Source organism: Bombina bombina, chromosome 6, assembly GCF_027579735.1.
Source record: "Bombina bombina isolate aBomBom1 chromosome 6, aBomBom1.pri, whole genome shotgun sequence".
In the NCBI taxonomy this organism is placed as follows: Eukaryota; Metazoa; Chordata; class Amphibia; order Anura; family Bombinatoridae; genus Bombina; species Bombina bombina.
In genome coordinates this window covers 1,084,898,105-1,084,912,410 of record NC_069504.1, presented here as the reverse complement: position 1 = coordinate 1,084,912,410, position 14,306 = coordinate 1,084,898,105, and the positions used below count along the sequence as shown (strand labels likewise).

Genomic DNA, 14,306 nt, shown 5'->3' with positions numbered 1-14,306 from the left:
AAGGGCCGAATGGCCCCTGATGCCCCTATTTCCGCACTAGCCTTTAGACTCGCCAGAAACAGCAGTTAAGAAGCAGCGGTCTTAAGACCACTGCTCCTTAACTGGTCCGCCGCATCTGATCCTATACAATCGTGATGATTGACACCCCCTGCTAGCGGCCGATTGGCCGCGAATCTGCGGGGGGCGGCATTGCACAAACAGTTCACTTGAACTGCTTGTGCAATGCTAAATGCTGACAGCATATGCCTTTACCATTTATGGTTTAGTAAGGAGGACAAATGTTTAACACCATGGGGTAGATTTATCATAGTGTGAGCGGACATGATACAATGTAGTGTATCATGTCCGATGCACATCGATAAATCGATAAATTTATCATTGCACCAGCAGTTCTTGTGAACTGCTTGTGCAATGCTGCCCCCTGCAGATTTGCGGCCATTCGGCCGCTAGCAGAGGGTGTCAATCAATCCGATCATATTTGATCGGGTGGATTTCTGTCCGTGGCCTCAGAGCAGGCGGACAAGTTATGGAGCAGTGGTCTTTAGACCGCTGCTTCATAACTTCTGTTTCCGGCCCCCATGCCTTTACCTTTTCTGGAGTAGTAAGGAGGACATATGTTTAACGCCATGGCTTTACCTTTTCTGGAGTAGTAAGGAGGACATATGTTTAACGCCATGGCTTTACCTTTTCTGGAGTAGTAAGGAGGACATATGTTTAACGCCATGGCTTTACCTTTTCTGGAGTAGTAAGGAGGACATATGTTTAACGCCATGGCTTTACCATTTATGGTTTAGTAAGGTTGAATGAATGTGATAAATTATATACACCGTGCCATTAGATAAACTGGTCAAATAAGGGGACATATTCAATTCCATTAGCTCCACTGATCAAGTGAGAGAAGGAATTATTTTTTAGTATGTGCTACTTTCCCAGTATAGTGGGAAGGTAATTGATTGACACTATGCCATATGCTTCACTGATCCAGTAAGGGAATAAATGATCCACATCATACCTTTACCTCCAATGATTGAATGAGATGGGCATGTGTTTTAGCTCCACTGGTCAAGTGAGAGGAACAGATGATGTAGTCAATGCTATTGGTTCTACTAGTCACATTAGGAGGGAGTGATTTTCATTATACCTTTAACTCTAGTGTTCTAGTGAGGAAGACACGGATATACACAATGCCATCAACTCATCTGGTTTCATGAAGGGGACAAATGATCTACGCAATGCTATTAGCTTTCCTGATTAAGTAAGGGGGTAAATTATTTTCACTGCCTTAGCTGCTCTGGTTGAAGTTAGGAGTCAAATAGTGTATACCATGCCTTTAGCTCCTCTGGTCAAATGAGAGGGACAAATAATTTACGCCATGGGGCTGATTTATGAAAGTGCGAGCGGACATGATACAATGTAGCGTATCTTGTCCGCCTCACATCGATAAATGCTGACAGTATACCCTGTTGGCATGTATTATTGCACAAGCAGTTCTTGTGAACTGCTTGTGCAATGCCGCCCCCTGCAGATTCACGGCCGCTAGCAAAGGGTGTCAACAGCCCGATCGTATAGGATCGGGTGGATTGATGTCCGCAGCTTCAGAGCAGACGGACAAGTTATGGAGCAGCGTTCTTTAGACCGCTGCTTCAGGACTGCTGTTTTAGGCGAGACTGAAGGCTCATGCGGAAACAGGGGCATAAAGCTCTATTCGGAGCTTGATAATTTGGCCCCCATGCCATTAGTTTCTCTGGTTAAGTTGATGAACTGTGCAGCATTACTTATTTGCAGGTTTCCAAACATAATAATATTGGAGAATGAAAATGGATGGTTGGCCCAGTACAGGTGTTTTATACATTGACCTTTTAAGATCAGAGTTTTTTTTATAATAGGCAGTCAAGGAGCTATACAAAAGCAGGCATGTATCAAGCATTAAATGCACAGGTATTAATTTAACTGCTTTCTATGGCTCACATGTTAACTATGCTAGACGGAGGCTTTTTGTGTGCGTCGTGTGGCGCTCATATTACGAGTTGTAAGTGAAAAGTTTGTGCGCAATCAAAACTCAACACATGCAAAAAGATAGACTTTGCAAAGTCGCGTTAACGTATACTCTCGAGCAAATGCAAAAAGCCGGAAAAAAAACCTTATTAAAAGCGTGCTACAGTTAGCACACCACCTGTACTCTAACTCTATGTGTTTTATAAATTCCATTTGATGCTTATTTTTTTCTCTGCTTCCTACTGTGTCTCATTCAGGTTTCTTTGCTTTAACCAGGTAACAGAGTATTGCAAGAAAGGGGCAAACTTACGGATCCAGGGACCAGAGACAGGATCCTTGCTTCACGTGGCAGCTAGAGAGGGACACAGCGAGATCGTTCAATACATCTTACAACAGGGTGAGATTCATTAGAAGTAGATTTCCTAGCAGGTTTTAACTGTGCCCTAAATGTTAATTAACACTTGCTGGAACATGATACTATAGCAGCGACATCAGGTGTGAAGCCATTTATAGTATACATTCAAGGAAAATATTACATTAAACGTTCTTTAGCTAACTTAGAGTAATTCTTAGCAATAAGGGAAACGAAATGCAATGCAATAAAGCATGGAATGAAGTACAAATTGTATTCACTTTTGTAGATTGTATTTAATGTTTTATACATTGCAGTGCACTTAGGAACCTCATTTTTATTCATATTGTTTGGTATAATGGGTGTTGTAGCATCAGTAAGTCAGCTGGTCAAAGACATTATACTGGTGTGTGAGCATTTGGCGCATCTTAGAGCATATTCTTAAATCCTTTTGCCTATGCAATATTGTTTGGAAGCTCCTTCTGAGATTTAATGGGGCTGATTTATCATTGGCCTGTCCGACATGATCCACTCAGTGGGTCATTGCACAAGCAGTTCTTGGGAACTGCTTGTGCAATTCCGCCCCCCTGCAGATTTGTGGCCAATCGGCCGCTAGCAGGGGGTGTCAATTAACCCGATCGTATCTGATCAGGTTGATTGCTGTCAGCTACTCAGAGGCGGTGGACCAGTTAAGATCGCTGCTTCTTAACTATTGTTTCCGGCGAGTCCAAAGGCTCGCATGGAAAAAGGGGCATCAGGGGACGTTTGGACCTTGATAATTTGGCCCCAATGTATGACCTTTTAAAACAACCAGTGCATCAGGAATAAGATCTATTTACATATTAAACTGCCAATACATTTTAATTTGTACTTAACTATATATTTAACCATGTTAAACCTCCTATGTCCTGTCCTGTTCCATTAGGGTTTCAACTTTTTATTTTATTCCAAATTTGGGCCGTGCTATATTTCTATTAAATGTGTGCTATAATAACACTTAATAATGGGAACAAGTTACTTATTCAGCACCATGAAATATCTCTATTTAATGAGCTATTTATGTATTTAAAGGGACATAATACTCATATTTTAAAATGATGCAGTATAACTGTAAAACGCTGACAGGAAAATATCACCTGAGCATCTCTATGTAAAAAAGGAAGATATTTTACCTCACAATTTTCTCATTTCACCAGAGTAAGTTCTGTGTAAAAAGTTATTTTTCAGTTACTGCCTAGCTACAGGTAAAAAAAAGAACTCTTTTACTGTGATCTCATGAGATTTCACTTAACTCTCATAAGATTTCATAGTAAACTTCCTTCAACTGAATTTGGAAATAACATGAGTGTGCATGAGGCACACTCCGTTGCAGGTTCCGGGACAGGCAGACTGCTGAAAGTCCTTTACAATGGGGTGTGAATACTTAGGACATTTTGAGGTAAAATATCTTTTTTTTTTACACAGAGATGTTCAGATGATATTTTCTTGACAGCTTTTTACAGCTATGTTGCATCACTTTCTACTGTTTCAACATTTGGTTATAATGTCCCTCTAAGTATCTCAACTGATATACTATAAATACAAGTTTGTAAGGGTTTGGCCTATGCTATGCACGAGATATAACACAATTGCTTGGTGCCAATTATTAATGGAGAATGACAAATCAGATCTCAGTTTAATCTTTCCATAGCCTCTTGGCTGCCAGTAGATTATGGTATTTTATAGATAATAGTAATTTCTGTTGTTTATGTCTGGACTAAGACTATAAACTTTCAGACCTTGGAAAGTCAGACCGTTTGAATGCAGTACATAAGGGATGAACCAAGCTGCATTCCACAAAAAGTCAGGGTCTTTCTGAAAACGGCATATTGCAGGAAGGATTAACTTGGTGGTGCCCATTTCTACAAACACACTATTCAAATGACTTTGGGTCGATAACTATTCTTTAGAAAACCATATCAAATGATTTATCTACAAAAATCCCCATAGACTTGATTTTTTGTGATTTGCCCTATTGTTGTTAGTGCAGTTTAACTCTTATTCCTGTTTAGTTTTATATATATTATCAGTTTAGCCAACTGGTCTCCCAGAGAAAACCTTGCAAGCATAGCAATTGCAGGATAGATATGTTAGCCTACAAACATATATTGGTTAATAAGTACACTTCCAGTGAGCACCCTTGTTCTTGCTGATCCTGTGATATCCATATTACATAGAAGATGACACAAAATAAAATCTTAGATATTTATGTACATAATACAAAGTGTCTCTGCATTTTGCTCTGGCAAGCAATGGGTTAACATCATTGCAGCCTGACTGTGACCCTAGCTCCCTCTGTCTCAGTACTGCAGCCCTTTCACAAAATCTCCAAACAGCTCCTGCCTTTTCCCTGACACCTCCCTGTTTGCTCGCTTTGTTTCCCTGCTACTCCTGCTGATACCTCCCCCAAATCTTTTTCACTACCAAAACTCTTGTTTTTTTGTCTGTTTTTTTCTCTCTCAGCACCCGCTGGGCACTGACTGACAGTCCTGTAATGGCATCTTCTCTAAAGCGTCTTCCCTTTTTTTGTGTTAGCTATGCATGGGGATTTGGGATGGATGGCTGATGATTCCAGGGTTACGCTGCCTGCGATGTTGGTGACAGTTCTGTATGGAATCGTTGCCAAAATAACTAGCATGCTTCACTGTACCTTTAGAAAAAGTGCTTTAAAATAGTCACAGAACTGGATAGTTCTATTAATTAATTTCATCAGAATTTAGATAACATGATAGCGCTAATCCAGTAACTTGAGATATACGGCAATGCGCAATTCAATGCATAGAAAGACTAAGACATTATTTACTGATCCCTATGGTGAAGAAAAACATATGAGGAATGTGTGGGAAAGATACAGGGACAAATCATAAAAATGCCAATGTTTTCAGTTGGGAAAAGGACATACAATTTAAAATGCAATTCCCCATTAATTAATTAATTAATTCATTCATTCATTTTAAAATGAAGTACCGTTGCAATAAAATTTTAGTTTTTTTTTATATATATATTAAAAATTGCGCTTGTCTCACATTCCCTAGAGCAGAAAAACAAAATCTTTGGGCTAATTATGCTGCAAAATGCTACAGATTGACTGAACTAGCTGCATTATCGTATCTTCCTTATTTGTAGCCACTTAAAGGGATAGTCTAGTCAAAATTAAACTTTCATGATTCAGATAGAGCATGCAATTTTAAGCAACTTTCTAATTTACTCCTATTATCACTTTTTCTTTGTTGTCTTGGTATCTTTATTTGAATGTAAGCTTATTAGCTGGCCCATTTTTGGTTCAGCATCTGGGTAGAGTTTGCTGATTGGTGGCTACATTTAGACACCAATCAGAAAGTGCTATTCAGGTTCTGAACCAAAAATAAGCTGGTTCCTATGCTTACATTAATTGCCTTTTCAAATAAAAATACGAAGAGAACGAAGAAAAATTGATAACAGGAGTAAATTAGAAAGTTGCTTAAAATTGCATGATCTATCTGAATCATGAAAGTTTAATTTTGTCTAGTATATTCCTTTAAGACTAAAAGGGTTTGTGCACTGCTCTCAGAAATCACTGTGTAGCATATGTTGTTGGGTCAGATAATTTGCAGTTTTCTTAAGTTTGGAATCTGGGCTCCAGCCTTTCTAGGGAGCATTGGGACCCCCCACTATATTTTCAGCAAAAGCAAGCAAAATAAATTTCTCTGAATAGGTTCTTGGACCTATAAAACTGCAGGTACCAGTATCTTATCATTAAACAATTGTTCATTGTACATGCCCTGCTTGGTACCAAATACATTGGGCTAGATTCAGAGATGCTTGAATAAGGTATAAAGAGGGTTAGGGTGTTCTGCAGGTAATTGTCAGGAGCAGGTCAAGTCAAAATCAGAAGAGCAGTACCAAAACTGTGTCTCAAAACCCAAGGAGCTTAATATTTAGTTAAAGGGACAGTAAACGTTCAGAATAATGTTATATAAATCTGCACACATAGTGTGACTGGGTGTGCTGTGACTAGCCAGCAAGCCCGCATAGTGCTTTGGATATCCAAGACCCGCTCAATAGATACTGGAACGGAGTATAACTTTACACTTCAAAATCTGGAAATACTTTTAATTTTTGCAGTTACCGCTAAAATAATATTATATAATTCTGCACTGTGTGATATAACATTATTCTGAATGTTTACTGTCCCTTTTAAGGGACAGTGTACACAAATTTTCATATAACTGCATGTAATAGACATTATTATAAAGAAGAATGTGCACAGATACTGATCTAAAAATCCAGTATAAAACATTTTAAAAACTTAATTAGAAGCTCCCAGCTTAGCACTGTTGATGAGGTTAGGCTGGGACACCCAGTGAAAGGGTCTTGGAAAACAAGGAAATCAGACACTCCCCCCTCCCCTGCATATGAAAGACAGATAACATAAATAGAAGCCAGCAGGATTCTGTAAACGTGCGTATACATCTGACACTGTGGGGCTTGGTTAGGAGTCTGAAAATCAGCACAATATAAAAAATAAGCAAAACTATACATTGTTGCAAAAACACTCCCAGATGGGCTATATAAATGCATCAGCTACACAACTTTTATGTAAAGACAAATCTAGTGTACAATGTCCCTTTAATATTAGCAGTAGCATGGGTCCCGTTGCCATAACCTTAGCGCACCCCTCCTCCAGTCTTACGCTATTCGCAAGGCCTTCTTCCACCTGTGATACCCTTCTTCTGCAATACCCTTACAGCAAAACCTCCTCTCAGAACACAACAACAGGCAGGAGACAGCTCGTCCTGAACCTAAAGCTGTGCTCTATTCTCTTGTGTTCCTTTGTTGAACAAGAAGCAATGCACTAATGGGAACTATCTGAATACATCAGGAGAGCCAATGAGAAAAGGCATGTATCAGCGGCCAGCTATCAGTAGCTAGCTCCTAGCAGTGTGCTGCTGCTTCTGAGCAAACCTTTGTATATTTTTCAACAAAGGATACTAAGAGAATGAATCAAATTAGAAAACACATGTGAATTCAAATGTTTATCAAAAGAAAAAAATAGTGTTTCATGTCCCTTACCTAGTGGAACTCATTCTATGAGAGAGAATTGATCAATTGAACGATAGATGTGACTCTATTAATTAAAATGAAGCTGAATTTGCAACTCAAAATTGTGACAATGGTCAGGTATAAGTCTTTTCAATTTGTGATGTTGCTGCAACTTTTTTCCACACATAAACATTGAATGTAGAAAATGAATTTGAGTCACAACATTCAGTCTTTCTGAGCTTAAAGGGACATTAAACCCAAATTTTTTCTTTCATGATTTAGAAAGAGCATGCAGTTATAAACAACTTTCTAAATTACTTCTATTAGCTATTTTGCTTCTTTCTCTTGATATTCTTTGCTGAAAAGCATATCTAGATAGGCTCAGTAGCTGTTGATTGGTTGCTGCACATAGATGCCTCATGTGATTGGCTCTCCCATGTGCATTGTTCTTTCTTCAACAAAGGATATCTAAAAAATGAAGCAAATTAGATAATAGAAGTAAATTGGAAAGTTGTTTAAAATTGTATTCTCTATCTGAATCATGAAAGAAAAAATGTGGGTTTAGTGTCCCTTTAAGTTTTCGCTGCTAGTCCAAACTTCTACCAAACTCCTATATATGTATTTTACTTGCTATGCAAGACCGGCATCACATTCTTTATGTGTTTCTAACAATAATATCCCTGGGCCTCTATTTAACAAAGTCTGGCGGACCGGATCCGACAGTGCGGATCAGGTCCGCCAGACCTCGCTGAATACGGAGAGCAATACGCTCTCCGTATTCAGCATTGCACCAGCAGCTCACAAGAGCTGCTGGTACAACGCCGCCCCCTGCAGACTCGCAGCTAATCGGCTGCCAGCAGGGGGGTGTCAATCAACCCGATCGTACTCGATCGGGTTGAATTCCGGCGATGTCTGTCCGCCTGCTCAGAGCAGGCGCACAGGTTATGGAGCAGCGGTCTTTGTGACCGCTGCTTCATAACTGCTGTTTTTGGCGAGTCTGCAGGCTCGCCAGAAACACGGGGCATCAAGCTCCATTCGGAACTTGATAGATAGGTCCCCAAGTCTCTTCCTTCCCTGGTAATACTGGGGATTCGCATGCAAATGTTACAGAGATCACAGGTACTATCCTGCCTGTAAGTACATCTTATACCAGGATATCTAATAGAATTAACGTATAACAGCTACAGGGATATGTCCTGAGCCCCTGGTAACATTTAGCTGTATTCATTTTGTTTTCTCCTAAGGTGTTTTTTCATAGTGGAATGATTTTACATATTTAGTGAACTGGCTCTATAGAATATTAACCAGAGTTAGATTTATATCATTGGCAGTGCTAGACGCTGCTTAACAGTTAGACATTCCGTGTCCCTAACTTGTTGTCACTCTTGTACCCAGGGATGTGACCACTAAAAAGTGCACTCACGTTTGCTCGCTCATGTGCTTTTAAGACAAGTCTATTCATTCCCTAGTATAGTTTATAATTGTGTTCACTGGTCGGTAGGGTGTATAGAACACAGAGATTCAATGAATTCCATTCCTGAACTAATGTCTAGCCACAGCGTTGCAACCTTAAAACTGCACAATTCAACGAGATTTGTATGCGCCCCTCATCATAACCTTACACAATAAACACATTGAAATGAAAGGGGGAAAAAGACACTGTTGCCAGTTTTAAAAAAAGTGAGAAATGTCAGAGATATATTAAATAATACTGCACATTAATTATTAATGCTACACACCTCTAGAACCCCCATGGCCAAACAGTGGTATCAGCAGGGGGCCAGTAGACCCCCATGGGCCCCCTCAACTGTGGTCATCCCTCCTTCTATAGTTTTCCCATACCCAGAACTTGCCCGACCAGAGCTGGAACCCCCACTTCACACTTGTAGCCTACCAATGATTTGCCCGGCCTCTGACATGCAGGGCTGGCTGGAGCTGCTGCAGTGCCTGGGCAGAGTGGTGGTGGGAAGTTACCACTGAAGGGGAGGGCAATCATTATGCAGGGAGGGCTAGTAGTCATTTTATATCTGAATTCCTGAACATGAGCTCTTCTCTCTTCCCAGGGCCTTCAGATTTGCTGGAAATGGCAGAACGAACCACGTAAGTTCTAACCATGTCACATAAACTTTTCCCCAACAAAAATGTATTTAGATGTCAGGGATTGGGGCAGGCACATATGGGTAAAAGTAATAAACTGTTCATTGAAATATTATAAATAAAATATATGGTAAATGTATCCTTCAGTTATTAAGTTTCTGCTCTAGAACAATGTTGTCAGTAGTAAACTGTCACCATGGAAATTGCAAAAACAGAATTAAATTTATAGTAGGGCTCCACGATCTTTGTTTACATTGGAAAAACCTTAGTGTGTTTTTAAAAGACCGTTAAATACAGTAGATTTGCATAAACAACAAACACATGATAACAAGACAATGTAATAGCACTTAGGGGTAGATTTAATAAAGGGCAAGCGGACATGATTCACTGTAGGGAATCATGTCCGCTCGACCTCACAAAATACCGTTAGCATACGCTGTCGGCATTTAACATTGCACAAGCCAATAGGCCGCTAGCAGAGGCCGTCAATCATGATTTCAGTCCGCCACCTAAAAGGTGGCAGACAAGTTAAGGAGCAGCGGTCTTACGACCACTGCTTCTTAGCATCGGCTGCTTCATAAATGGAGCCCATATTCTAAACTTCAAATGAGTAGTAGACTTTTTTTCTGACAGATTTTGAGTAGTAGATTTTTTTCTGACAGATTTTGAGTAGTAGATTTTTTTCTGACAGATTTTGAGTAGTAGATTTTTTTCTGACAGATTTTGAGTAGTATATTTCTTTTCTGGCAGTAGGAGATGGTGACTTTGCATATTTTTTTTTTAATTGAAGTAAATTGTTATTTAAAATTGCATGCTCTATCTGAATCATGAACGTTTAATTTTGATTTGAGGGTCCCTTTAACATGACCCCTAATCTTTATATTTTCATTAAAGTTTTAAACAAGCAGCAGTAAAGAGTTTATGCTTCACGATTAAGAATTTATGTTCAAGGAAAAACACCATGAGCATCTTTGGATATTTTCCTAATTCTCTGTGACACACAACTCAGGCCAGTGACATCCAAGGTTTTTCCTAGAGAAAAAAGTTAAACTTATGGTTGTTACAGCATTTAAACACAAGCAATATCAGAAAGGATCTATTATCTAATCCGCAGGGGGAATCTATCCACCAATCAGCATTAGTAGAAACTACTTATTAGCCAACGAGCATCAGTATAAACAAAGTGAACTACTGATACTGATGTATTCATTACAATTTAAATTTTGAATAACCTTTAACTTGTCAGGTTAAAAAAAAAACACATTTAAAAACTGCTTTCATATGGATGATTTTTCAGGATAATGTCCCTTAAAATTATTTATTTATTTGTCTCTATGTCCAGTTTTTAGGACATCCTCAAATTACGGGAAAAGATCTAAGGGTTTTAGACAAATTACAAAGAATTTGCATAACATTTAATAATAATTTAATTTAAAAAAATCAGTGAAAATAATGTGATTGGTGGCTACATTTTGCCTCCAATCAGCAGACACCACCCAGGTCTGAACCAAAAAATGGGCCGGCTCCTATGCTTACATTCCTACTTTTTCAAATAAAGATAGCAAGAGAACGAAGAGATATTTATAATAGGAGTAAATTAAAAAGTTGCTTAAAACTGCATGCTCTATCTGAATCATGAAAGAAAAACTTTGGGTTTTGTGTCCCTTTAACTTTTTTTTAATTAGCAAAGCCCTTTAACAACATAATGTTCCAAAACTTTAAAAGTATTTCTGGTAAATGATTTTACACCCAAAATGTTACATCAAGAATTTGTACTTTATTAATTGTAACAGTGTTTGATATCTTTTTTTATTTGAGAGCTGCTGAAATCCCTTTTCTTTATTATGGCTGCTTTTAATTGGCTCTTAAACCACCCATGAGAAAATAAAAACATGATAAACCCATTATTAAAATATCTGAACTAAATAACATTAGCTGATTTTATAATCCCTGCAGTTGAGGGCAATATTGGTTAGGGTTAATTGGGGACGAATTTGTTAAGGTTTATTGCAGGTTGGGGCAGGGTTGTTTATTGTATATTGCAATGGAGATATGGTGGATTACAGTTTATTACTTTTTACGGCTCGGTTGATTATGGCTTATTGCCTTTGGGGTCAGGATTGTTTAGAGATCTAGGGGCCGATTTATTATTGTGCGGGTGGACATGATCCACTGTAGTGGATCATGTCCGCCGCACATTGATAGATGCCGACAGCATACGCTGCTTCTTAACTTTAGTTTTAGGGGAACCTGAAACTACGAGGGTAGATTGCTGCATTCGCTGCTTGATAAATCTACCCCTTAATGTTCATTCTCTGGGGTAGATTTACCAATGTCTGTCCAACATGATACGCTGTAGCATATCATGTCCGAAAGACATTGCTGAATGCCGAAAGTGTAAGCTGTCGGCATTTATCATTACACAAGCAGTTCACCAGAACTGCTTGTGCAATGCCACCCCCTGCAGATTTGCGGCCATTAGGCCGCTAGCAGGGGGTGTCAATCAGCCAGATCGTATAGGATCAGGCGGATTGAAGACCGCAGCCTAAGAGGCAGCGGATAAGTTATGGAGCAGCGGTCTTAAGACCACTGCTTCATAACTGCTGTTTCCGGCGAGCCTGAAGGCTCGTGCGGAAACAAGGGGAACAAGGGCCATTCGGCCGTTGTAAAATCCACCCCTCTATCTGAATCATGAATGTTTAAGTTTGACTTTAGTGTTTCTTAGAACCTTGCTTTCTGAATCTAATATGTATATAATTTACATTCACTTAACATTATTTATGTCTTTTTTGGTTTAGGGGAGAGACAGCACTACACAAAGCCGCCTTCCATCGGCACAGACGGGTTTGCCAAATCCTTGTAGATGGCGGAGCCTGTGTTTTAGTGAAAGATGCCAAGGTAATAAATATAAACTCTGGATACACAATGCTTTCAGATTTCCATCCACAACCATTACATGTAACTAAAGTTCATTCATAATATTCTTATAAAGGTAAATGTATTTTAATGTTTTTTTGGCCTCTTTATTTTCTTCCCCTGCTCATTGCCATCTGTCTGCATTAGACAGCTCACAGACGCAAGCCTCGTTCCCTTTCTCACTAGTTCTCCTTGTTTATCAGTCTATTGGAAAGTCTCCATCTTTATCACTAATCCACTTTTTCCTATTCTTATAAAACTGTTATTGTTCCTCCAGATTCTTAATATGGCCTCTGCTAATCCTTAATGTTTGTTCATCTCCTTCTGTATTTCTTCATCATTTTTGTTTCTATTTTGTAATTACTCCATTTTCATCTCCCCAAATTTGTTCCTTCCCACTATATTTTTGACCCATCATCTTCCATGACCTTCTTCCTTTCTTCTTTGTTCATTTCATTATCCATTCCCTCCCATCCCCAACAGGGCAAGACACCTTATGACAAAGCCCAGGAGGCAGGAGAGACAGAACTTGCATCTTACCTGGAAATGTGTCAAGCCAAGCAGCAGGTTTCCAATGAAGATCTAGAAACGGCAGTCTAATGGGGTGACATATACTCCAGGAAGAGATGAGAGACCCTCAACAGTAAGCCCCTGGAGAACATCATCCCAGGTGGAAGAAGCTGGATGAATAAAGTTCCCCTCCCTCATGCAAAATAACCAGTGGAGGATTTCTGTCCAGTTTCTAAGGGCTACTGAGTCTTGCCATGGATTTGCAGTTCTCTTATGCATTGATGTTGGCGAAGAAAGGGTAAAGAGGAGCAGAGCTGGGGCTGACAGCCCACCTCAAGTGGAAACCTATCTGTTTTCCAGTAGGAAGCATGAACCTGTCCAGTGTCTTTATTCTCACTATGGTCAAAATTCACAAAGCCCAGTCAGAGTGAAGAACGTCTAGGCCTGTTCAGTGTTATAAACCTCACTCTCTGTTTTGGTATCTGCAGTGCCGATTTATTAAAATGGAAGAGACTGAACTATAGTCTATGTGTGGCTAAAATTTTGGGGAGGTTATTTCCAAAATATAAATAATGTATCAACCTTCTTGTTATTTGGAAGCAAACCTGTATTGTTTCCTTCTTTTATAAACAACATGTCAAACTTTAACCAATCTGAATGCTCAGTCCAATAATGCTCAGACTTCTGAATAAGGTAGATGTTTACCGGATATATTTCCAAGGATACAACACACATTTTATTACCAAACATCCACATACTTTTTAAGGTCTAAAAATAATTATCCATAAAAAATAACTGACATTTAAGTGATATACTTTTATTTGCTATATAATGAATCCCCATTCAAATATACACTAGTTTGCCATGAAAGACTTCTTATTTAAATGCAATGATTGTGGCTTTCTTTTTTATTGCATTACAGTCCACTTAAAGGGATAGTCTAGTCAAAATTGAACATTCATGATTCAGATAGAGCATGCAATTTTAAGCAACTTTCTAATTTAATCCTATTATCACCTTTTCTTCATTCTCTTGGTATCTTTATTTGAAAAATCAAGAATGTAAGTTTAGAAGCCGGACCATTTTTGGTTCAGCACCTTGGTAGTGCTGGCTGATTGGTGGCTAAATGTAACCACCAATCCGCAAGCGCTACCAAGGTGCTGAACCAAATATGATCCGGCTCCTAAGTTTACATTCTTGCTTTTTCAAATAAAGATACCAAGAGAAAGAAGAAAAAATGATAATAGGAGTAAATTAGAAAGTTGCTTAAATTTGTATGTTCTATCTGAATCATGAATGTTTAATTTTGACTAGACTATCCCTTTAAGTTTAAATTAGTTACAAATTTATAATAGGATATCATTAAAATCTGTTT

General features: G+C 38.8%; 1 protein-coding gene across 3 annotated transcripts in view; it reads left to right on the top strand.

The window, feature by feature from the left end:
* The window catches only part of DGKI (diacylglycerol kinase iota), a 560,838-nt gene extending 547,259 nt beyond the window's left edge, over nucleotides 1-13,579 (top strand). For all 3 annotated transcript variants that reach the window (XM_053718992.1, XM_053718991.1, XM_053718990.1), the window contains 4 exons: nucleotides 2,272-2,392; nucleotides 9,472-9,508; nucleotides 12,304-12,403; nucleotides 12,905-13,579. In XM_053718992.1, coding sequence (XP_053574967.1) covers nucleotides 2,272-2,392; nucleotides 9,472-9,508; nucleotides 12,304-12,403; nucleotides 12,905-13,021 — 375 coding nt within the window. In that variant the 3' untranslated portion in view covers nucleotides 13,022-13,579. The remainder of the gene's footprint in view (nucleotides 1-2,271; nucleotides 2,393-9,471; nucleotides 9,509-12,303; nucleotides 12,404-12,904) is intronic.
* The last annotated feature ends 727 nt before the right edge of the window (nucleotides 13,580-14,306 follow it).